The 27084-nt window shown below is 37.7% G+C and overlaps 1 protein-coding gene across 1 annotated transcript in view; it reads right to left on the bottom strand.

Annotated features, from left to right (window-relative positions):
- The window catches only part of LOC150089405 (DENN domain-containing protein 1A-like), a 263359-nt gene that overhangs the window by 96826 nt on the left and 139449 nt on the right, over positions 1–27084 (bottom strand). Inside the window, exons 11-12 of the mRNA XM_090389970.1 lie at positions 24150–24200; positions 10813–10858 (exon numbers count right to left, since the gene is read on the bottom strand). Coding sequence (XP_090246096.1) covers positions 10813–10858; positions 24150–24200 — 97 coding nt within the window. The remainder of the gene's footprint in view (positions 1–10812; positions 10859–24149; positions 24201–27084) is intronic.

Raw genomic sequence — 27084 nt, forward strand, 5'->3', positions numbered from 1 at the left:
TTCATTTCCTAAGATGCGAGATAAATCAGGTGATATATTCAATGTAGAGAGTGACTGAAAAGTGTTTGAATGTAAGGGACAATCAACCAGGAAATGACGGACTGTAAGTTGCGTCTGACAGGATGAGCACTGCGGTGGGCTTTCCCCCAATAATAGGAAGAGATGAGCATGGTGAGTGTGTCCAATTCTGAGTCTTGCCAGTACCACTTCCTCTCGTCTATTTCTTCGGAAGCCAGACAGCCACAGTTTTGGATCTTCTTTTATCTGATAAAGTTTATTGTTAGTGTCACTTTTCCAGGTCTGTGACCATTTATCATAGCAGGCTTTGCGTATGACCGACTTAAAATCAGAGAAAGGAACCTGAGGATGCTGTGAGTGAGCGGGTTTGGGATGTTTAGCGGCAAAGTCAGCACTTTCATTTCCCGGAATGCCTGAATGGCCAGGAATCCAGCAAAAACTGATTGAACACACTGCAAGTGAATAGCTGGGAATGAATCTGTTTCAATGTAGGATGAGAAATGGAGGAATTCTTCCTAATGGCAGACACAGCACTAAGAGAATCTGTGTAAATTATGGCAGATGAGATGGAAAGCTCAATTATCTTACTAAGCGCTAACATAATGGCATATAATTCGGCTGTGAAGATGCTGAAAGCAAGCGGTAGTGTGGCTGAACTTGTACATAAAGGAAAAACTGCTGCAGCACCTACCATACTCTCAGTTTTTGAACCATCCGTATAAATTTTACAGGCATGGCTGTTCATAGCATGAGCTGAATGTAACTGTCTGATATTGCAGGAAGGTATATTTTTCCCCCACTGGAGGGAGTATGTATCTTGAGAGACAGACACATATGTCCAAGGAGGAACAGGTGTAGTTGTGTCTTGGAAAATTTCATTTAAATTGACATTCCAAGTCTGAACAAGCTCTTTGATTCTGAGAGAGGTGGGTCTATTTTCATTTGGTTTGCTCTCACAGAAGGCATCCCAACGGGTATTATACAGATACTCCCAACTTGGGTGCGATGGTAGACTCTGGATCTTAGCAGTGTAGTGAAGCAGTAGGGTTTTTCTAAGCACGTGTAATGGGGGATCATGCACTTCAATATACAGACTTTGGATCGGAGAAGTCCTGAAAGCTCCCAGCGTAGTCCTCAGAGCACTGTGATGGATCATATTTAGCCATTTTAAAGTAGTGCTCCTGGCAGAGTCATACACTGGACAACCATAATCTAGTCGTGAACGGATTAAACTTCTATAAAGATGCAGCAAAGTACACCGATCAGCTCCCCATGACATAGATGAAACCGAACTAAGTATATTCAAATGCTTTAAACAAGAAGTTCTCAAATAAGTGATGTGAGCTTGGAAATTTAGTTTGCGGTCTAATAGTAGTCCAAGAAATTTAACGGTATTAACAAGCGGGATTGGAGTATTGTTTATTTGTAGTTCAGGTTCGGGATGGAGAGCTTGCTTCTTGCAAAAGTGAGTGACAGTGCATTTATTTTCTGACAGTCTGTAACTGTTCCGTGAAGTCCAGGATTCTATTTTGGTTATGGCAAGTTGTAGCTGCCGTTCAATGGTATTCATACTTTGAGATTGACAGGAAATGGTAAGATCATCTGCATACATATAAGTTTGAACAGTTTTTGGGATATCTCGTGTCATGCTGCTAACTTGGATTGAAAACAGTGTTAGACTGAGCATTGATCCCTGCGGGACTCCCTCTTCCTGAATGTGAGATGTAGAGAGGATGTTTTTGTATCAGGCTTGAAAAGAGCGCAATTGCAGGAAATTTTGAATTATTTCCGGCAAATGGCCCCAAAGCCCCAGATGGTAAAGGTCCCTAATAATACCATGACGCCATGTTGTATCAAATGCCTTTTCAAGATCTAAATTGACCATGACTAGATGTTGTTCCATGACAAAGGCATTGCGGATATGAGATTCGGCTTTGATAAGCACGTCCAGCGTTGATCTATTTTTCTGAAAGCCATATTGTTGTTCTGGAAGGAGATTCTCTGACTCCAGGATGTAGGTGAGTGTAGTATGAACCATCCTTTCGAAAATTTTTCCCATGCAGCTCGTAAGAGATATTGGCCTGTAATTTTCAACACAGGAAGGATCTTTTCCTGGTTTTGGTAAGGCAATAACTAACAAATGGTGCCATGAAAAAGGATAGGCATTTTCAGTGAAGATCTGATTATAAAAAATTAAGAGTTCTCAAGTCTTCATCAAGTAAATGCTTTAGCATAATGTAATGAACTCCATCTGGACCTGCAACGCTATTGGAAGATCTGTTTAATGATTCTTGAAGTTCTATTAATGTAAACGATTGGTTGTACGACATTGAGCGGCGCGTGAAGAAGTTGGTTTTATACCGTTCTGCACCTGCTTTGATGTTCTGAAAGGTGGATGCATAGGTGGCAGAAGCCGAGATTTTTGCAAATGATTCTGCTAATGCATTTGCAACTTCTTCAGGAGTAGAAATGTCTTTCCCTCTCCAATGAAGTATCGGAGAGGTGGGCCGAGCAAATTTGCCATTTAATGCCTGTATTCTTTTCCAGATGACCCGTGTATCCATGTCTTTGGTAATGGTTGAGGCAAAAGCAAACCATGAATCCCGTTTTGCTTTCCGCCTAACTTGTCTAGCTTTCACTTTGAGTCTTTTATAAGCAATTAGGTTACTAGTGGTGGGATACTTGTGGAAATTATTCCAAGCACGTTTTTTTTCCTGTTTGGCAATCAAACAATCTGTATTCCACCAGTGATTTCTGTGTTTGCGATAAGGCGTGGATTTTGGAATGGAAGCATTAGCTGCAGTGAGAATCTGATTGGTTATATAAGTATTTACTTCATCAATATGTTGTCTTTGAACATAACATCTGTCTAAGAGTATTTGGGCAGAATAGCCTCCCCAGTTTGCCTTTTTAAACTGCCAGTTGGATCACTGAACAGGATTCGGGGTTACTCTTGTTTGTAGTGAGCAAATAATTGGAAAGTGATCACTGTTAAAGAGAGCGGTTAATACTGACCATGTCATGATTAGAAAGATAAATGGTGAACAAATTGACAAGTCTACTGCAGAAACAGATCATGTAAGTGTATGTAAGTAGGATCTCCTACTTACATACACCTGTTGCTAGGTGTATGTAAGTAGGAGATCCAGAATTTAATAAATCAAGATCATTATTGTTCATGAATTTCTCCATCAATTTGCCTCTTCTATCCATTGTAGCAGACCCCCACAATGGATGATATCCATTAAAGTCACCAAAGAGACAAATTGGAGTTGGGAGTTGTGAAATCAGGCTGTCAAGTTCTGAATGTGGAAGTGGTAGAGATGGTGAAATATAGATGGAAACAATGGTAACTGAAATATCAACTGCAATACGAGCTGCGACCACTTCTAGAGTGGTTCTCAATTGGATTGGCCTGGATGGAATGTCAGAGTTAACAAGAATAGCTACTCCGCCACGGGCAGGAGAGTTTGAACTCTTATCTCGTCTGTATATCACATAATTTGAGAATTTTGGTGAAATTTGGGGTGACAAGAAAGTTTCCTGTACACCTATGGGATTGAATTGAGCTAGTAAATCCCTTAAGTCATCAGAATGACTACTTAGTCCTCTGCAGTTCCATTGTATGATGTTATACATTATTTAGATTTAGCTGAAGATGATTCTTCTAACTGTTTTTTGTTCGTGGGACATTTTTTCCGGTCTTTTTTTGGGAATGTGGGGCGTCCAATATCCATGGTGTCATCTGTGTGGAGTTCTAGAATGGGCTCCTCGTTACCTAGCAGCTCATCTACATCCATATTATTGGTAGGCGATTCCATTTTTTTAGAGACTGAGTGAGATTTTAATTGTTCTTTTTCAACTGGGACCAACGGGGTATAAGTAGGGATACTGATTGGAGTATTTGTGGCTTCGCTAGTTTTTTTGGAGGATTATGAGGATTATATTTTTTAGAGATTGAAAGTGTAAATTTCAGCCAATTCGCTAGAGAGGTGTTATGTGGAACTGATACATCCGTTTGAGCTGCAGTAGAAACAAAGTTTCGAGTGCGAGCTGCATAAGAACGCATGGTCGACATAACTTGCCTACGTGCCTCAGGAAATGTGACTTTATTTTCAATTTTGTATTTTTGAATTTTCTTTCCTGTTATCCATAGCTCACAAGTTTTGGAAAAGGCTGGATGGCTTCCTTTGCAGTTTGGACAAACAGGAGTTTTGACTGAACAATCCACTTGGGTGTGATCTTTAGAGCCACAGATGGGACATATGGCTTCCCCTCGACAAGCCTGGTGGGAATGGCCGTATACAGGATTCGGGATGTGTGGTCGAATCCGGCAGTTTAAATAACCAGCTTTAATAGAGGATGGTAAGTCTGGAGTGCTAAATGTCATAATGATGGATCTTGTTGGAGTAAGATTTCCATCTTTTTTCGTCATGATCCGTTTTACATTTACTACTTTCTGACTGCTGAGTTCTTGGAGTAGTTCTTCTTCGGAGACTGTAATTATGTCCCATTCGCTGATGACACCTTTTGATGAATTTAGTGTTTTGTGGGGAGTAATTTCTACTGTCAACCCACCAAATGTTTTTGCTTTTAACAGCCGCTCTGAATGTTTTGAGGTGGCTGTTTCTATCAGAAGGTCTCCGGATTGCAGTCTTTTTAACCATTTTTGGTGATCCAGCAATTGACTCCAAGATTTTCTGAATTAAGAATGGTGATAACTTACCCACAGGTTGGGCAGATAGGGAATGAATCACCAGGAAGTTTGGACAATCGTCATGACATTCTGCTTCTCTTCGCAGTCTTTTAGGTTGACTTGAGTCATGGTCAGTGTTAGAAGCTTCCGCTCTTGAGCTCAATGGCTCTAAGTTTGGATTATGATTTTTATCCATGATCGCTCCTTTTGGCCCTGGGGGTTTGCCTTTACCACCAAGGTTACCGGCCCTGCCACGGGGAGGCAGGAGCAGTGCCGCTTGGTGGCCAAGCGTAGAGTTAGTAAGTTAGTACAGCTAGCTAAATTAAAGAAAAAGGTACTTGCCTTCTTCTGGGCTCTCTTCTTAGTGTTTTTAAGTAAGTAGAGCTACTTAACAGAAAATTTTAATTCTACGAGGAAAAACTCTGTCACTTTGAGGAAAAATGCTTTATAAACACGCAAGAATTGCTTGGCCACAGAAACGCTTGGCATATAAGTTCCAACAATTTAGGTCATCCACTGATGAGGAGACAGTCTCCAAAGTGTTATTCATCTGAGAAGGGCAGTGCACTCTTCTAGGAAAGTACTACTCGTTCAGGTTGTTCTAGTAGGAGGGCAATTCACTGCGAGAAGATTTATAATATGAGGTATTGTATACAATTCTTTCACATAAACTTTGCTTTCATTATAGATATGTTACCTATATTTTTTCTATAGCTTGAAACATTTTCTCAAAAACTACACAGAATTTAAGTTTCTTTGATCACTTAAAATTCATTGATTTCATCTCTGGTTTTCTCAATTCCATCTGAAGTTCTGATTCTCTTTGTGAATTTAATTAAAAATACTGATATCATTAGTTTAGTAAATGTATTTAGTAGGTTCTGGTTAATGAAAAACAGTGATATTTCTTTCCACTGGTTAATGTAAAGAAATATTACTTATTTCTATTAATAATAGAAATAAGTAATATTAATAATTCAATATCTCTTAGCACTTCACTTTAATAAAAAAAATGGCACAAGAATTTGTTGACTTACAAGTTTATAAATATGCCTCCACACATTTATAAACTTATCTGAGATAAAAATGAAAAAAAGGAAAATTTAAAAAAAAAATTACTTTTTTAAAGTTCATACTATAATCATTTAATATATACCAAGATATCACAAGCACCCATTTGCAGAGTAAATGGGAAAATTCCCACTGTCAGGTTAATACTGACAAACTTAAACAGCATTTGTATTATTATTAGTATTATATAACAAATACAGGCTGGCTTCAATTAATGCGATTAATTTGTCCTGCAAGCGCATCGCGCAAAACGGAAATGCATTAATTGAATATAATAATCAATGGGAAAAATTATAATTGGTCCTTGACCTTCTGGAATGTCCATAAATAATTTTAAAAATACCTTTTAAATAACTTTTTAACTGTATACAATGTAAAAGATAATGAAAATAATTATGGAATTAAATGTTTATTGCATAAAACAGCGGTTCCCAAACTGTGCGCCGTGGAATATTTAAAAATTTGAGGGAAACACAGCGATCCTCGACATCTGTCAGACATCGCGCGAACTACTAGCTCGAGGTAGTTCACAGTTTCAACATTTCTTATTAAGTTCCTTGGACCTAACCACTTAATAAACGGAACTGTTAGGTATTTCTTTTGGTCTAGGTGCGCTGTGAAAAAATTACTAAGACACTAAGGGCATCACGAACCGAGAAAGTTTGGGAACCTCTGGCATAAAATACACAATGAAGAAATGACTGTTGCGGAAATATCTGAACAGTGTTGACTTTCTCTTCTCATCAATCAATTTCTGATAGCTGACAACAATCTTCTCTGGACCCTGGAAAAATATATATTGCAGAGAACCTCAAACCTTTTGTTTGAGGTTCTCTGCGATATGAAAGATTTCATCTAGTTCTTTTACTGTTATCTCCTTCGCGGTAACATTCTCATCTGGCTCATTTAAAAATTTGAATTTTTATGCAAGTGTGCATTGACTTTATTAGCAGGAGACAAACAAGTAACACGCCTTCTTCCGATGGTTGATGGAACACACCGAGGCGGGCAGCAGGCAAACGTTTGTTTATTGACCGTACGACTCACAGTAAGCTTAATGCACGATTCAAATCTTTTTCAACTATCACATAGAAAAATCATGTTAACTGGAAATTTGCATTGTGTAAAGTGAAAAGTGGTATAATTTTTCAAATAGTGTTAATTGAAAATTGCGTTAATCGAACTCGCGTTATGCAAGGCCTGGCTGTAATACAAAAAAGCAAGCTTATAAAGCATCAGCCAAAAAAAAACAAAAAAAAAAAACACCTACCTATCTCAGTGATCCATCCCCTCCAAGAATTTGTCTACTTCTTACTTGAATTTATTCAAACTAGCCATTTCCACAACAGCAACAGATGGAAGTTTGTTCCAACAATCAACTACCAGCTGGCTCAAGACAAACTTCTGCATATCTACCCTGCATTCATCCTTCTTCAATTTGAATTTATGCCCATTCATGTGTGTAGTCTTAGCATGAGAGAAAGTCCATCAACATTAGGCTTACTCAATCCATTCAAGGCCTTAAACACCTCAATCAGATCTCCTCACAGGTGCCTAGTCTCCAGGCAATGCAATTTGGGGAACTGAAGCTCTTCTTGGTAAGAGCACCCTTTAGTTTCCTTCACCAATCTCTTTGCCATTCTCTGCACCCATTCCAGCAGATCTACATCCTTCCTAAAATGAGCCCTTCAGACCTATATATAGTACTCAAGATGCAGCCTAATCATGGCCTTGTACAAAGGGATAATCACATCCTTATCTGTGCTGGCAAAGTTCCTGTATATCATTGACAAAACCCCATGAGCTTTCCTGGCAACCTGTCTTGCACTACTCAGAAAATGTCATATCTGAATGCAAAATTACCCCAGTTCCTTTTCATTTTCCACTACCGCGAGTGTAGTATATCGTGCAGCTGATATCTTAATCTGGGTTTACTGCTACCCATATGCAGTACGTTACATTGCATCTGTCAGTGTTAGACTTCAACTAACATTTTGCAGCCCGTCTGCCTAATTTTGATAGATCTTGTTGCAGTAGCTTACCTTGATTACTGCCATTAACTACTGTGCCATCCTTTACACCATCTGCAAACTTGATCCACCTTTCATAGTCAAGTGGTCAGGAGCGGGAGTGCAGTAGCACACGCTCTTTGAGTAGACTGGGGTTAAAGCCCCTGACTGCTAAATATGATTGATCTGCGAACCCGCACTGGACCAGCATGGCAGATTATGGTCCATTTCCCCGAGCATGAATTGTTGAGGAGGCTTCCATCCTGCAGTGGGTTGATAATGGCAGCAGTCTACCTATTTTTTTTTTTTTACCTTCATCAATATCATTAATAAATATTAAAAACAACAGTGAGCCAGCACCGAACCCTGGGGTACTCCACTAATAACATTAGTCTATGAAGAGCAGTGCCAATTGATAGGTGCCTCCGTAGCCAGGTGGGCAGGAGCAGCAGTGCATAGCACATGCTTCTTGATTAGACCAGGGTTTGAGCCCGTGACCACCAAATACGGAGGACGCGGAAAGGTCAGGGAATGACCACCGCATATCACCGGAGCAATATGGCCTTAGTTGCTAATGCTCCTAAAAAAAATAACAAACAAATAATAATAACAAGCCAATTGATAACCACTCTCTGTCTTCTCCCACTCAATCATTCTTTTATCTACAGCTGTAACTTACCCTTAATGCCACATTGCTCCACTCTGTACAGCAGTCTTTTATGCGTAACAGTATCAAAAGCCTTCCTGAAATCTAAGTATATGGTATTAAAATTATTTTTTGCAAACAAATAATAATAACTTCTTGATTAGACCAGGGTTTGAGCCCGTGACCACCAAATACGGAGGATGCGGAAAGGTCAGGGAATGACCACCGCATATCACCGGAGCAATATGGCCTTAGTTGCTAATGCTCCTAAAAAAAATAACAAACAAATAATAATAACAAGCCAATTGATAACCACTCTCTGTCTTCTTCCACTCAATCATTCTTTTATCTACAGCTGTAACTTACCCTTAATGCCACATTGCTCCACTCTGTACAGCAGTCTTTTATGCGTAACAGTATCAAAAGCCTTCCTGAAATCTAAGTATATGGTATTAAAATTATTTTTTGCATCCAGTTATTTGTTACTGCATCATAGCATCCAATCAGATTGGTCCGACAAGACGGTCCCTTAACAAGTCTATGCTATAACTGTAGCAAAACAGCATTCCTGTCAAGGTGGTCCTGCATTACCTCTTTAAACAGTTACTCTGTTATTTTTCCTGGAACAGGAACTTTGTGAATTGGGGATGCACTTGCACATCTCCAGTACACAGAGCCATCCCCTAAATACAAAGATGCTCTCATAATTATGGTGAACAGTTTGCTTATCTCCTTTGCTGCTTCCCTTAATTTAATTCGATAGTCTCATCCACCCCAGGTGTCTTGTTTATGTTTGGCTTAAACAATTTCTCTTCCACTTTCCTTTCAGTTATCACAAAATCATTTAGCTCCCTGTCAGAGTTTAATAAACTTCTGGTATTCCCTTTCCTAAATAATTCCTCATGTGTGAATGTACACGTAAAATACCTATTCAGTTTGTGAGCAACCTGATCAGGGTCATTAACAGTAAAACCAGTGACATCAATTTGCTCAATGTGATTCACCCCTTGAATTCTACTGTTAACATAAGCAAAGTCTTTGCATTCTTTGCAGAGAGCTCTTATAATCTGCCTTAGCTTGCCTAACCTCCCTTGTGAATTGATTACAGACTGGTTTTTATGTACCATGAGCTTCTGTATCACCTGATAATTTACATGTATCCCATACATATTTCTTCTCTGCCACAGGTCTCATCAGTTCGACATCCATTTAGCCTTGAACAGTATTTCTTAGTTGGTATGAAACGACTAGTACTATCATTATTCCCTTGAATGCATACATTTATAATTTGCTGATGGTAACATCATCAGCTAGTCTCACTGTATACAATTTAAAAACTGTCTGAGATCCCTGTAATCACCTTTACAAAGCAAAAATCCTTCCCTTTACACTTGATGGTAGTTATGTATTTAAGTAATTTCTACATTAGTACACTGTGATCCATGCCACCCACTTGATGGGTATGCAGATCTTTACCTGCAGGTCTTCACTGCATGAAGAGGCGCCTCCGTAGCCAGGTGGGAAGGAGCAACAGTGCGTAGCATACGCTTCTTGATTAGACCAGGGTTCGAGCCCATCACCACCAAATACGGAGGATGTGGAAAGGTCAGGGAATGACCACCGCATATTCCCGGAGCAATATGGCCTTAGTTTCTAATGCTCCTAAAAACCAAACAACAAACAGACTGCATGAAGAATTGATGCTGATAACCAGATCAAGAATAATGCTTCCTCTTTTTGCCTCTCTGAAATGCTGCTTTAGAAAACAGTCATCCAATAAATCCACAAAAGTCTTACTAGTATGCGAGTGACCTACCCACAAATTCCAGTCAATATTTGGAAAGTTAAAATCCTCCATTATAAGACATTCTGATTTACTGGCCCACTCTATTTCTCTGTATAGTTGTTTGATATACACATCACGGTCATTAGGCCTATAGCAAACTCCCACTCTCATTTTTGTCTTCCCAGTGCTTATATCACACCAAATTGACTATGACAGTTTGGTGTAATATAAGTACTGGGAAGACTCGATTAGAAATATACATCTGCGTATTTATAAACTTATTTAGCTGGGTTAAAAATGAAAAAAGAAAAAAATTTCACTTTTATTAAAGTGAACTTTTGTGGATTTATTAAAGCTTATACTATGCTCATTTAATATATAGAATAGAATAGAATCTTTAATTGCAGCAATATACAAACTTTAACAATATTAGTATTTCTATATATGTATTTATCTATTTCATTGATTTCTTTTTACTCAACAAATAACTACAGAAGCAAATAGATAATAATTAAATTAATGAACAGTTCCACAAATGTGTATCTATATATTATTTGAATTATAATAAATTAAATGAAATACTTACAGACATGGTTATGGATGGAACCCCAATTAGAAAAGGCATGGGTGCACTAAACAATTTTAAAAAACAATTAGGAAGTCAAATTAAACAAAAAATAAATAAAATACAGGAGCTTTTGTTTTTTTATATAAATTTTAAACTTACTGTAGGAATCATAACAGAAGTTTAGTAAGATTCGTATGTTGCTATACAACTAAAACCAGAGAAACCGTCATATTCACATTAAAATCGAAGGTATTCTGTGAGCAAAATGCTCATCAATGCTAAACACAGAATTTAAAATACTTAAAACTCTCAGACCACTGTTTGAACTGGTCAAACCTCAACTTTTTGAACCTTGCAACTGTTCGAACTTGTCAAATTTCAGTGAGGTTATCACCCCTATCATGGGAAGGTAGGGGTGATATAACTTTAGTATCCATCATTTTATTCTCATAATATACATGTTCTTTGCCTTAAGCATCATTCCAACTTCAAACCTGATTATATAAATTCACCTATATACAGCTTCAAACTATAGACATATATACAGATTTGTATTATACACAATATTTACTCATTAAAATTTTAATGAGTAAATATAATGGGTAAATATCACAATATTTACTCATTAAAAACTCTTATGTACATAGAAACAAAAACCTATGTACAATAAAACTCTTTATAAATAAAAACTCTATATACACAGCCGTGTATAGATAAACTTATCTGGTATAAATAAAATCTCACAACTCCAAGTGAACTTTAAAAACCTAAGATACAAATCTCAAAAATTCAATATAACTTTAGTATGGCTCAAAAAGCCTTGGCAGATCAACTGCAGTATGGTTCCCCACTGTACTGAAGAATTCTGTTTTGGGACCATCATACAATTTCAGCAATATAATATACACTGAGTGGACAGAAACCATGGGATACCAAACTAGTAACAGATAGGTCCACCTTTTGCCCGGATAAAGGCAGTCACATGACAAGGCACTGAGTCAACTAGTTCATGAAAGCATTCCACAGGTATTTTCATCCATACTTGCTGCACCGCTATCCATAATATGGAAATATATTTTTCCATAGAATGCGGCTATCCATGCCGCATTCCTGGGTGGAGGATCCAAAGCTCAAATGGACCTTTCTACAGCATCCCAAAGATGCTTCACAGGGTTCATGTCCGGTGAACAGGGAGGTCATTCCATGGTGGTAAAATCTGCATAAAGCTCTTCAAACCACGTTCTAGTCACCACAGCTCTGTGGGGAGGCACATTGCCTTCCTGGAAGAGTCCATTGCCCTGTGATTGCATGATGACCATGAAGAGATGCAGATGATCTGCAAGGATGGACACGTAACCTGACCATTTAGAGAGGCATCTAGATGTACCAGAGGTCCCAACGTGTGCCAGTTGAAGATGCCCCACACCATTATCGATCATACACCTGTGTGAACGGTTCCTTGTTGACATGACAAGTGTATGGTTTTGTGCGGTTTCTGCCAAATATGCACCCTTCTGTCCGCTTGAAATAACTGGAATCGGGACTCATCGGACCAGGAGATCCATCTCCAATCATCCAAGGTCCAGTGCCGATGTTCTTTCACCCAGCTGAGGTGTAAAGTTCTGTGTCGTGGTGTTAGAATAGGACTCTGGTGGGTTGGCGGCTCCCATAACCTATTGCGGCTAATGATTGCCTGATGGCCTTGGTGGAGACATTTCTGGCAATCATTAGCCACAATAAGTTATGGTGGTGATTTGTGCCACTCGCTCTCTGGTTGGCTGAAACAATGTGAGACAGATGTGGATGGCCACGTTTATCTACCACCCGGAAATGGCATATTCCCATACACTCTTGATACTGTTGAACTAGGATAGTGTCATTTCTGTACTACTTCTGTAATAGAGTGATCCCTGCACTGGCATCCACTATCATCCCTCTTTCAAAGTCTGCTAACTCACGACATTTATCCATATTGACATCGAATTACTGTCTACGTGAATGCAGTGTGAAGTGTACCTAATATACCTGCCAAGCAGTGGGTTCATCCACTCGTGAGAGGGGTGGCAGTGTCTTGTTGCCCAGGTACCCATGAATTCTCTCCTTTCAATGTACTCACTTGTCTCTGATGAGCCACATCTACAATTAAAATAATCAACAAGGCCTAGTTGCTTCAACCTTACCCTTAACCCACGTCCTGTGACAACCATTGCCTGGTATAATCCCATATCTGGACCAAGATCTATTCCTCTCCATTGCAGTAACAACAGGAATCAATGAATTCGCACAACCCTAGTGTAATCCCCCCTCCAATGAGCTTGCCATATTAAATCTTGTCCTTTCTTTTTTAATATCATTCTTATCATAAATTTAAATCTAAGATAAAACATATAAGTTGATAAGTTGAACCCCTAATAATTCAACTGATTGAATCCTTTTGGCCATATAAAGGTAATATTTCTGCATAATAATCAAATCAAAGAATTGCTTTCCAGAGTGACGAGAGCCTGAAAGGCTCTCGTCACTCCCAATAAGGCAGATCACTGGGCAGTCATCAAATTCTTCTTATTGTAACATTACTGATGGCCAAACCCCACTTACATATGTTACAATGACAATAAACATATATTTTTCAAGAAGATATAAAACTTTTTCCTTTATTCCCTATTCAGTTTCAATTCTTTTAATTTTTTTAATTCAATAATTCTTTTAATTTTACCATATATCACTTTGGCTTCTCCAAGATATTTAACATGGGGCAAGAAGCTCAGCCTGTCATCCAAAATCACACCAAACTACCCAACCTCAGAGGCATAACTAATAGTCAATCAACTCATTCTTATATGGTGGAATATCTACTATAGCTTAAATGACTTTTAAGCAGCATACATTTTGACTTGGAGAAATATCCAATTTATGTGTTTGATGATCTCATTTCTAAAATAATGCTGACTGCTTCTTTTTCAATCAACAATCTTGAGTCCCTGTATATCATAATCAATACATCATCTGTGTACACTACAATATTATTGCCATTCCAATCATGATTAAGTATTAAGTATTTTATCTAGGCCATGGTTCCACATATAGGAAACAATAATTGATTCTTGTGAAGCCCATCTACCAATTTCTTTTTCAACTGGTATACTGATTCTTAACCACTATAGTCCTATCGGCAAAGTAGCAAGACATCGGTCTAAATAAATTATAAGGGCACTCAATCTCCTCAAGATACAAACCCACCACAAGAAGTCAAAGGTGCCCCTGAAGCCAATAAAGATACCAATTGCATACTCCTTCACAGAATGTTTAATATCGTATAGCACCTCGAAAATGGTATTCTCAGCAGATCTGCCCTTTTTAAAGCCAAATGTCTACTTGATTCCGGATTCTTTTCTTGATATTGTCTGTTTAACTTGCTTACCACCATTCTAATTTTTTTTCCAATACAGACAATAGTGCCACAGTGCAATATGATCTAGGTTCCTGTATATCTTTATCCTTTACAGATTCGGCAAAAGATTTGGCCATTTTTCGGTAAATGACTTTGCCAACTCTGATAAGATGTTATCAGCACCTGGTGCCTTATTCTTGGTGTGTTTCAAAGCCTCTTTCAATTCAACCTCAGTAAATTCTAGTGGAGTCAGTGCTTAGGTGAATACTGGCTATTATCTGTGCAAACAGTTGTCCAACATGTAGCTACAGGGTCATAATTCAGTGATCACTGAATGTAAATTGTTTACTTTTAAAAAAAAATTGTTTTTCTCAAAAATATTTGCATCCACCGGAGAGGTGGATTAAAATATCTTACTTTTGCAAATTTTTTTGCAAAACATATTAGCATTAGCAGAGGCACACGATGCAAGAAAGCAAGCTTATGCAGCATCAGCCAAAAAAAAAAAAAATCTCCGATTTCACCCCTCCATTTGTTCCAAATATCTGTCCAGCTCAGCCTTAAATTTATTTAGGCTATCAACTTTCACAACAAAAGATGGAAGTCTGTTCCACCAATCAACTACCTGCTGGCTAAAGGTGGGTTTGACCATGTGAAAACATTGCTAGGGCCCCTAGAAAAAACAAATTTCGATCAACAATGCTAAAGGAAAAACTGAATTATCTTTCTATTCTCCCTATAGAAAATGATATTATAAATTCATTGTCATATGAAGAGGTGATCAAAGTGTATGCAGCCAAAAAATATAGGGAAAAGGTATTACAGAGGTGTGTCAGGCAGTAAATTAATAAAAATATTATGTTAATTTTCTGGATTTTGTGATGTTTGTAGTATTTGTCAGCTAAGGCTTTTTTAAATTTGTAATTTGTTGTGATTTCTTTTCTCATTCTAAATAAATATTCACTTTCATACCTAATTTTGCATTCTTTTTCTTAAAGAGGGCCCCAAAAATTGTATAAGCTTTAAGCCCCACAAAACCTGGATCTGCCCCTGGATACACTGATGCAGTTTTGGAAACAGCAACATATGTTACTGCACTAATGGCTTCTTCAATACATACTTCACTAAAGAGGTGTATCCTGTTGTTTTATGTTTGTGGATGCAGTGATTCCATGACATTTGACAATTATGCCGATGACTTCAAACTGCTGACTCCAATTAACCCTGGCGACAACCCCGCCCAGCTCAGCAACAGGATCAATTCCCAACTTAAGGATCTAGAATTGTACCTGGCAAACTTCAATCTAAAAATCAACCCTCTGAAGTCTGCTCAGGTTATATTCTCCCTTAAATCCATGCCGACAGTACTCAACGTTTCACTCGCAGGGGTACGAATACCAAACGTACCCTCGCACACAGACCTTGGTGTTCTGTTCGATCAAAAGATGTCCTTTGTCAACCAGATCGACAAACTCAGTACCAGATTTTCTCGTCTACGGTGGATCTCAAAGCAGCAGCTGCTACACGTCCGACATCCTGCCACTGTTAAAAGGTTCATCACCTCCACCGTCTACCCTACCATTCTCTATGGTGCAGAAATATGGGCCTCTGCTGCACATACAAACCTTAAGCGGGTGTACACTGCTGAATACTGGCTACTGAAATGGGCGAATAACAAGCTTCGGCTACCTCCCGCTACCACAACTACCATGATGGCACAAGCACTCGACATCCCGAGGTTGAAGTTCCTGATCGTTGAAAAGAGGCTGGTCTTCACAGCCAAACTCATCTCAGGCCAAATATCATCTCCAAATATTTGGAATGCTTGCTCTTGGAGGATTCCACAGCCAAGCCTAAGGTCGGTACCAGCACTTGTGGCTCACCACAACAGGCTTGTACTCACCGAAAGATTTCTGCCCAAGCAGATGCTCGCTGCCCTCAACCGTGTGGACGCCGACATCGACACCATAATAAGTAAAAAGAAGGACGACACAACTTTATCAAAGCTCTTGAAACCTGAATCACTGCCAAGTTGTATTTGTTTTTCTTTATTTGTGTTCAGCTCCTTGTTTTTATGATGTATTTGTATTTCTTTTTGCATTTGTAATCTGTATTTTGTAGCCTTTTGTATGTGTTCGCTATATTTTGTAGCCATTTGAATTTGTACTTATGTTATCTATATGAGAACCCCTGGCGCTCGTCGCCGTGATGGGATATTGTGCTGTAATTCTACTTCACAATAAAGATTTATTTATTTATTTAATTACAATTCATAATAAGATTGTGCCTACAACACTGCAGTGAACAGGGTGACCTGGACATAATTGTCAAATGAGATGAAGCTTGGGTGTATCATGTTATTCCTGAAACAAACTGAAGTTTGAAAGTGTGAAAACATTTGACTTCCCCTCAAGCCATTGCTGTCAAACTTCTACAGTCAAACACTGCAGAGGCTGAAGACTACAATTCATCAAAAATACCATGGACTTTTCACGTAAGGTATTGGGGCTGTTTGACAATGTAATCCTATACACAGCATGTGCAGATATAGAAAAACAGATGGGGAATTTTTAAACCGTGCAGATTGGATTCCACATATCAGATTTTCATCTCTTCAAGCCTTTGAAATAACATTTAACTGGAAAGAAATTTGCAATGACTGCTGAAGTCCCAGATGAGATAATGCCGGCTTATGCAATAGAAGGAAGAGCATGTTGGTGTCATGCTGGTAGAACTGATGTTGGTGTCATGCTGGTAGAAATGACCAAATTTTTAAGGAAATTATGTGCAAAATTAGACAATATCTGCATTTTGGATGAAACAGTTTACAAAAAAAAAATTAGAAAGCCACTTCCTAGACACTGCTTCATACTGAACATCATCACTTAAATTGCTCAGAAATATGAACAAAACTGACTGGAAAGGCAAAAATTATCATAATGATATCGACAAGGTTCCAACTGAAATGGTAATGCTATTAAGGCCATAAAAAATATTCATACATTTGCTGCCTCTGCCACGTATAAGCATCAAATGGCACTAGAAGTGATGTGCTATAATGCTTTTGAAGTCATTCTCAAGCAATCAATAAACAAGTCTGCAAAAGTCAAGGCATGCAAAATTAATAACTGCTTCATCAGCAAATAACTGAATTGTGGGCTATTTGCAGCAATATTTGGTTTTTGTATAAACAAAAAACAAAATAAAAAAACTAATAAAAAATAATAATAAATAAAAAAAGAATAAAATAATTAAAAAAAAAACCAGACTTGATAATAAAGTTTTATTTGTTCAGTTTACGTACATCAAAAACTGCATTAAATTTTAAGATTTGTTTTGATTTACAGCTCTGTCCCAAAGCAAGTGTTCATTTCTAGCTATGAATTCCTGACTTCTTTTCAACTATTACTTACAAATTTTCAGAATGTCAAGGATTTCAGAATCCTCAACATTCTGAAAATAAAAAATAGTGTGAGAATGTAGTTGTTTCTCAACAATGAAAATAATGGCACATTGGATGCACTCTCTCAAATATAGGTGGAAGTGAATGTGTTAATTTTATGCTCATGTATTAATCCTTTAGAAAAAAAAAAAAGTGGATAGTTAACTTCTTCCAGAATAAATACAATATGCAGAATTAGCACTTTCATTGATATTTAAAATTAATGACAGAAATCAAGCACTTTTGTTAAAACTAGTTTTAATCTGTATAAAACAGTCACCTAACATTTATTGTGTCCATAGCGCAGATTAATGCCTTTCACATAATTTTTTTAATGGTAATTAACTTGGATAAATTGGATAACTTAATTATTTTCAATCAAGTTGATATCCAGTATTATATTAACTTGATTGAAAAGAATTAATTTATCCAATTTACATAAAAAAAAAGTTTAGTGAAGTTAATTACCATTAAGAAAATTATGTGAAAGGCATTAATCTGCACTATGGACACAAATGTTAGGTGACAGTCTCAGTTTTAAAGATGTAACTAAAAAAAAAATCTGAAGTTCTAACAGTGACATAACTACTAATAAAATTAGATTTTTTTGCAACCATTTATTTTGTACACATGCAAACACAAAATAAGAAAATCTATCTTTATATTAAAATTACATTCTTGGTATAAGCATACACTATTCTCCCAATATACAGTAAAACACACTAATTTAGACTCCCTTTTTCTATATACACTCAGTAATCACTGAATTGTGACATTCTTCCTAATACTGTTTCTGGCCACCAATGGCACGGTTAACAGCTATTATTTGTGGTGGTCATAATTCAGTGATCACTCAGTGTATATGCAAAAATGGAGATTTTTTTCCAAATGAGATATTAATGACAATTCTGATTTTTTTTTAAAAATGGTTTCGCAAACACTTTGTAAAAGGAGTTAAACCATTCAACAGGAAGAATTAAATGCAAATGAAAACATTAAGGCATTTCTATTGTTAGATAATGTACCATCACATCTGCTGAGATTTTATCCAATGATGATAGCAATATCAAATACACCTCTCTTAACACCCAACACAACAGCCTTCATAAAACCTATGTTTCAGGGAAGTGTTCAACTGTAAATTCCTGCATCGAAGAAAACAATTACGACAGAAGAGGAGAAAATACATAAAAAGTGCTATTTGCAACTGGTTTGTAAGTTATAATGAAGTAAAGCAGAATATGAAAAAGGACTTAATAAGGCTAAACTTGGTAAGGTGCAAATTTGCTGCCTGACAAAGATAACCAATAAGAAAATCAAAATTAAATTGTAAAAATAAAATAGAAAGGTGCCACTCACCTTCAGCAGCAAAAATGCACAACTCCTTACCCAAGGACACGAATGCTCGCACCCACCAAGCGATGATTGCCATTTCCGCAATAAATAAACTGAAATAAATACAAAGAACCCCAAAGAAATACTTCTGCAGAAAAAGAAACAAACCAGTCTCAAATAAATAACGCATTATGACCAATACCCTTATCAGCACAAACAACTAACATCCTGCCCAAGGAGATGCATGTTTCCATCCCCCAGTGGATGACTGCCATATCCACAATAAATGAAATGACCTAATATAAATGAAATAAAGAAGAAAATGCTAATGAAATACTTCTTCATGAAAAGAAATAAAAAAAAAAAAAAAAAAACTGGCTCATATACATAACATGTTATGGCCAATATCCACTATAAATTAAATAAATGAATGTAACAAATTTACAGAGCAATAAAAAGTACTGATGCATTTAGCAGCTGAAAATTGATCTCTAATAGTACCACAGAAAATGTTAGGATGGCAAAGACAGAGGCATAAAAATTTCAGGCTAAGAAATCAAAGAAATGAGGACAAGGAGTTTACGTGTACACCGATGAGACAAAACATTATGACCAGCAAGTCGTTATGCAAATCAAAGCAACTGCAGGTGAACTATGGTGCATGTGCGGGTCGGGACACAGTATAAAAAACACCCGATACTGAGCTCTGTTAATCAGTGTTACTTTTGTTGTTCAGATGGGAAAGGCAGCGGACTTCAGCGAGTTTGACAAGGGCCAAATTGTAATGGCTAGATGACTGGGTCAGAGCATATCCGAAATGGCACGGCTGGTGGGGTGCTCATGGTCAGCCATGGTTAGTACCTACCGAAAGTGGTCTGAGGAGGGGGAACCCACAAACCGCTGGCAAGATGATGGATGACCATGGCTCATCGATGCCAAGGTGAGTAAAGGCTCTCCTCGTGCCAACAGAAGGGGCGATTCTGGCGCAACTCACCGGTAATTGGAATGCTGGTGACAGGAGTAATGTGTCACAACACACAGTACATAGAACCCTGCTGAAAATGGGGCTGCGTAGCTGCAGGTCGCTCCGAGTGCCCATGCTAACCAAGGTCCACTGGTGACCGCCTACAATGGGCACATGAGCATCAAAACTGGACCTTGAATGATTGGAAGAAGGTCGTCTGGTCCGATGAATCATGTTTCCTGTCGCACCATGTGTATGGCCAGGTGTGTGTGCATTGTTTACCTGGGGAAGTGATGGCAACTGGATGCACCGTGGGACAAAAACAAGCTGGTGGCAGTGGTGTCTTGCTTTGGGCGATGTTCTGTTGGGATACCCTGGGTCCAGTCATCCATGAGCCGGGCACTCATTGCTGACCAGATATGCCCTTTTATGGCAACGGTCTTCCCCTCTGGTGGTGCCACCTTTCAGCACGATAATGCGCCATGCCACACCGCCTGGATTGTTTGAGACTGGTTCGAGGAACACTTCAAGGTATTGCCCTGGCCTCCAAATTCCTCAGACAACAATCCCATTGAGCATCTGTGGTTTGTGTTGGAACAGCAACACCGATCTGTGGCATGTTAACCATGGACCTTACAGGAGTTAAAGGATCTGCTGGTTAAGTTGGCACCAGAAGACACATTTAGAAATCTTGTAGCGTCCATGCCTTGCCAGGTATGACCTGTTTTGGCTGCACATGGAGGACCAACATCATATTAGGTAGGTGGTCATAATGTTTTGGCTCATCAGTTTATGTGAATACAAGGATAAGAATGATCAGCTTGAACCCTTGTGTAATGGGTACAGGAAAGTCTTATGTATCCCGGCTGATGTTGCAGGTGAATTCAACAGCTACTTTTCATTGATATTTACAGACAAAAGCCCCTTCATGTTGAGGAGAAACTGTGCCATTAGTAATTTTGAAATTTGAGATTATTTATTATAAAAACTTTCAAGCTTAAAGGAAACTAAGGCTCCCAGAACCTAAGGGTTTTAGAAGCAGTAGTAACTAAGGCCATATTGATTGTATACACCGTCTGTAAACTGTGTCCTGTGGTTGATTTTCTGTTTGCTGGACAAAAAGCTTGAGTTTCTGGGAGAAAAAAAACCATAATACCCCACCTGAGACCGACTAACTCAGCCACATTGTGAAAAAGGTCATTGACAGGACTTTTGTCAGGTCTTTTGCATCTGGTGTGGGGAGGATGCCGTTTCTACCAACTGTGCTACCCACGAGGGCTGAGTGCATGGATGGAACATACCCAGTAATTTTTGAGAGAGGGATGTCAATAGAATACACTGAGCCATTAAGATTAATTATGAGGGCATCACTGGACTCAGAAAAAATTCCCGATTCCAGCATTGCTCTCATAATTAACGAAGGCAATTATATGAGTGAAGTGGGTAACTACTGACTGGTGAGTTTCATTTCAGTAGTAGGAAAAATCATGGAATCAATGACCAAGAGTATGATATAGGAGTTTTTAGATAAAAATGGAATACTGAATGGAAGACAGCATGGTTTTTAAAGGGAAAATCATGTGTAACTAATCTCATTAGCTATTTTGGCAGAGTTACTCATGAGCTAGCTGCAGAAAATAATTTTGATATTGTTTACTTGGATTTCAGTAAAACACTTCACTCAGTTCCAAATGTGAGGTTACTGCATAAGCTGGAACAGGTTGGAATCGCAGGGAAAATCTGTGGATGGATCGCAAGACAGGAGGCAGAGGGTTGTGATTAATGATTACTCTTCAGATTGGGCTAACATAGGAAGTGGCTTTGATTTTCTTAAATGACATCAACAAACGGATAGAGGACATAAAGTCAGAATTTGCAGAGGTCAAGATTAGTAGGGTCATTAACGAGCAAGCTCAAGCAGATCTTCAGGCCTACTCAGATAGACTTCAGATATGTCAGAAAAATGGCAGGTATGTTTTAATGCAGCAAAATGTAAGGTATTACTTGAAAATAGCAATACTAGAATAACTTATAGACTTTGTCAGGTTGAATTAAAAACAGTTGAGGAAGAAAAAAATTTGGGAGTTATGATATGGTAGGACATGAAGTTCTCCGAACAGTGTAGAAAATAGCAAAGAACGTGCATGGTGCCCTATGAGTGACTTATTGAACATTTGCTTATAGAGACAGAGAGGTCATAATCCCACTGTATAAGGCAATTGTAAGCCTATACTTGGAATACAGTGTCCAAGCATGGCAAATGCGCCTAAAAACAAACATTGCACTTCCTGAAAGGGTCCAAAAATTGACAATATGCCTGGTGAGATCAGCAAAAGGGCATCCATAAAAGGAAGATTTCAAACAAACTGAAATTACAGAAGAAGTGATTTAGACCTGATTTCAGGAAATTGTCTTTCAGCCAACAAGTTAATTTTTGGAATAAGTTTTATCTAGTGGTTGAGGCTGGGGGAAATTCAAAACTCAGTTGGATGGATAGCTATTAGAAGGGTTATATGAGAAGTGTTGATTTTTTTTGGCTGATGCTGTATAACCTTGCTTTCTTGCATCATTTGCCACTACTATTATTAATACCACTTTATTAATACCAATACTATTTAAGGAGGGATTCAAATAGGTAGTTAATTTAATTTTATTATTTACTTATTGTTATTATTTTTAAATTAATTATTATTTATTTTTTGGTTGGTGCAGAAAAGATCTCAGGCTTTTTTACACCTTCTTCTTCTTCTTCTGGTATACTTTTACCAGCTTAATAGGTTATACTTTTACCTATAACCTAGGGTGGGTCTTAGTCTTCTCAACGATGTTCCACCAGTAAGCCCTCCCAGAAGTCAAACTTCTCCAACTTCTTATTCTCATGATCTTTAATTCCTCTTCTATGTCATTCATCTATCTTTTCTGAAGTCTTCCTCTTGCCCTTCTACCAGTAGATTTCCATTTCGTTATCCTCTTAGTTATTTTGCTGTCATCCATTCTCATAACATGCAAGTCTCTGGCTCTTCACAAATCTGACGATGTCTGCACCCTGAATAAGATTGTCAAGTTCATGGTTCATTCTGATCCTCCAGGATCCATCAACGTCTTGTAGGGGGCCCAAAGACTTTTCGCAAAATTCTATGCTTGAACACTCTCAATAACTGCTCATCTTTACTCATTTAAGCTTCACAACCATATGTTACAACTGGTCTAATGAGACTTTTGTATATTCTTAAATTTAAATGTCTGTTCAATACTCTGAACTTCATTAGTTTTTCACATGCATAGAAGCATCTGTTTCTGCTCAGGATACAGGACTTAAGTTCATCAGTAATAGAGTTGGACTGATATACCTGTGAACCTAGATAGGTGAAATTTTGAACATGCTCAAACGAGAAGCTGCTTGTTCTTAAATTTTCCGTGTTATCTGCCATTCTCCGGACTTCCATATATTTTGTCTTTGCTTCATTTATCCTAAGTCCTCTTCTCTGTGCTTCACTATCCAGCCTGGCCACTGTTTCCTCTAGTGCTCCTTTAGTCCTACTGACAATAGCGACATCATCAGCATATGCACAGACCTGCACTGTCTTTATGCCCATATGTCCAGTCACTTCTAATTTTCTGAGAGCCGCCTCTAAAACCAAGTTAAATAACACAGTAGAGAGTGCATCACCATGTCTAACCTGTCTAACACCAGTGTTAATGTCAAAGGGAGTCGTCAACTCGCACCACTGCTTTAGAGCCTAGCAATCTTTGCATGTATGCCCGGGAGAAGGAGATCATTTATCATTTCCTCCCTGTTGCGTGAATCAAAAGCTTGTTTGAAATCTACATATAGATTAAATAAGTGTATACTATACTCAAATGCTTTTTCCTGTATCTGCCTCAAGATGAAAATCTGGCCAGTTGTTGAGTGATTGGGTCCGAAACCACACTGGTATTCTCCAATGATTTTCTCTGAATATGCTGCCAATCTGTTATAAATAACTTCCAACAAAACCTTGTAAGTAACGCTCAGCAATGTAATACCTCTATAGTTAGAGCAAAGCAGTTTATCACGCTTCTTGTGAATCGGCTGTATGATTCCAAGTGAAAATGATTCCATTTTACACCTTATAACTAATAAAATCTGAAAATTTTCTTATAGCGATTCAGTTTATCTAAATTCTGTAATGAAGCTGCAATACAATTATAGCTTATTTACAAAGTTTTAGTGATGTACTCACCAAAGGTAGTCCAACAAATGGTGTGGAAGAACCGGAATAAATATGTGTTGCCTGAAATGACATATTCATTTATTGAATGAAATTTAATCCCAAAATTATTACAATATTATTTTAATAACTCCAAAATTAATATATAGCTAGACATTACGCAATACACCATTTACACAGACACTGGCATATAAGTCCATTTTGGGATTTTTGCCAAAACAGTCACTTTGGTCATAGTGCACTGATTCATACCATGTGCTAATTTATAGTTTTTTTTGGTGCAAGTCGTGATTAGGCCTCCATAGCTGAGTGATCAGCAGCGGGAGTGCAATAGCGCACGCTCTTTGAGTAGACCGGGGTTCAAGCCCCTGACTGCTGAATACGGTCAATCTGTCAACCCACACTGGAGCAGCATGGCAGATTATGGTCCAATTCCCTCAGCATGAATTGTTGAGGAGGCTTCCATCCTGCAGTGGGTTGATAATGGCTACACTTTACCTTTACCTTTTATGTGTATTAACTACTTTTGCAATTCTTTTATAATTCACATGGTGCCTTTTACAATTAACATTCCATTAAGAAAGGAGCTCAGTGAATCTGAATGTCGGAAAGTGAAGGGAAGCTAAACAATGGGTATTAACATATTGCATATTTTAGATTTTCTCAATATTCTGAAGCAGAGTTGCAAACCATCTAAAATTTTGGACCAGTTTAGTTCAAAAATTTCTCAAGTGGTTTGGTTCGCGGTCTGGTTCAAAAGGCGATTTTGACCAGTGGTTTGGTTCGTGGTTCGGTTCAGTCAAGTATATTGTCTGAAAAAATTCGTATAGTTTCTTAGTTCATTAATGATAGTAATAATATCACATTATGATAAAATATTGCTATAAAATCTTATTTTAAATAAAAGTAAATTATATTAATAATATAGGTGACAAGTAATAAAATCACATGTTAATAATTTTAAATCTGATTGAAAAAGGAGAAGAAATTACCAAAACTAACTCTGAATATTAATCTCTTCTTGTATTCGGTACTCATAAACAAGAGAATGTTTAATTTGAAAAAAAAAGAAATTATTCAAACAAAATTTTTATAATTTAACAATACTAAGTAAGGCAGATATTTCCAGATAATATAAAAAAAATCACAGAAAATAATCACAATAAAACTTTAATAACAGAAGAAACAAACATGAATTACAAGCGAAATATTATTAGTTACACAGATAATGGACATAAGGAATTAATGTATCAAAATAATTTTACTTTGAAAATTAATTTCATGATTTATGAAAATTAAGATTTCATAAATCATGAAATCTTAAAAACAACATAAATTACATAGGTAATTTGAAATTAATTATTTAATTTTAAAAATAAAATGTCCTCCATTAACCTTGAGCCTAAACAACTCCTCTTATTAGTCAAAATGATCTTTAATGTCGAAAAGCATCTTTCTACACTTGTTTGTGTGGCAGGAACTGTGAAGATTACTTTGGCTAGCTGATAAAGCTCTGGGTTACTAAGCTCTTTTACTTTCCAATATCTTAAGATGGTTGTTTTTGTTAGTACCCTTTCGATATCTTCAAAATTATTCAGATGAGCCATTAATTAAAATTTCTTTGTTTACACTATCTGTCTCTTTTTCATTTTTTTCAAATAACAGCTTTTCGATGTCATCCATGTTTTCACCCGTTACAGTAATATGTGTAATTTCATCTCAACTTTTCATTTCAGGATTTTTTTTTTTTGTAGACACTAGCTGGCACAAGCTATCATAAAACAGAAAGCTAAGTCACATAAATGTTCCTTAGCTTTCTGTTTTTGGATATTATCTAGTAGTAGTAGTGGCATGTGATGCAAGAAAGCAAATGTATGAGCTTATGCAGCATCAGCCAAAAAAAAAAAAAAAAAAAAAATCACACCATTCCCTCCAAATGCCTGTCCAGTTCTTCCTTAAATTTATTCAACCTATCAACTTCCACAACGACAGATGGAAGTTTGTTCCAGCAATTAACCACCCGCTGGCTAAAGGAAAATTTCCGCACATCTATTCTACATCTGTCTTTTCTTAATTTGAATTTATGCCCCCTTAGGTTCGTAATCTGAACAAGTGGAAGGATCCCATCAGAATTCAGCGTGCTCAACCCATTCAAGGCCTTATATACCTCAATCAGATCACCGCGCAGGTGCCTAGTCTCCAGCCACTGCAATTTGCAGAACTTAAGCCTCTCTTGGTAAGAGGATCCCTTCATTCCCCTCACCAATCTTGTTGCCCTTCTCTGTACACGCTCAAGTAAATCTACATCCTTCCTAAAATGAGGCCTCCAGACCTGTACGCAGTACTCAAGGCGTGGCCTGACCATTGCCTTATACAGAGGGATAATCACCTCCTTTTCCCTGCTAGCAAAATTCCTATATATCATTGACAAAACCCCATGACCTGCCCTGGCAGCCTGTCTACATTGCTCAGAGAACTTCATATCTGACTGTACAATTACTCCCAGGTCTTTTTCATTTTCTACCACCTTAAGTGTAGTAGCACACAGTTGGTACGTTTCTCTGGGGTTACTTCTACCCATATGCAGTACTTTGCATTTGTCAAGGTTAAACTTCAGTTGCCACTTCTTAGCGCATCTGCCCAAATTATCTAGATCCTGTTGCAGTAGCACACTGCCATTACTGTCATTAACAACCCTGCCAACCTTTGTATCATCTGCAAACTTCGACATTAAGCCTGATATACCTTCATCAATATCATTGATAAATATACAAAACAACAGTGGACCTAACACCGAACCCTGTGGGACTCCACTAATAACATTAGTCTAAGAAGAGCAGCACCCATTGATTACCACCCTCTGTCTTCTCCCACTTAACCATCCTTTTATCCATTGTAGCAACTTACCCTTAATACCATTCTGCTCCAATTTGTACAATAGTCTTCC

The sequence above is a fragment of the Mastigoproctus giganteus genome, chromosome 2 (genome assembly GCF_048544385.1).
Source record: "Mastigoproctus giganteus isolate SK-2022 chromosome 2, ASM4854438v1, whole genome shotgun sequence".
NCBI classification, from domain to species: Eukaryota; Metazoa; Arthropoda; class Arachnida; order Uropygi; family Thelyphonidae; genus Mastigoproctus; species Mastigoproctus giganteus.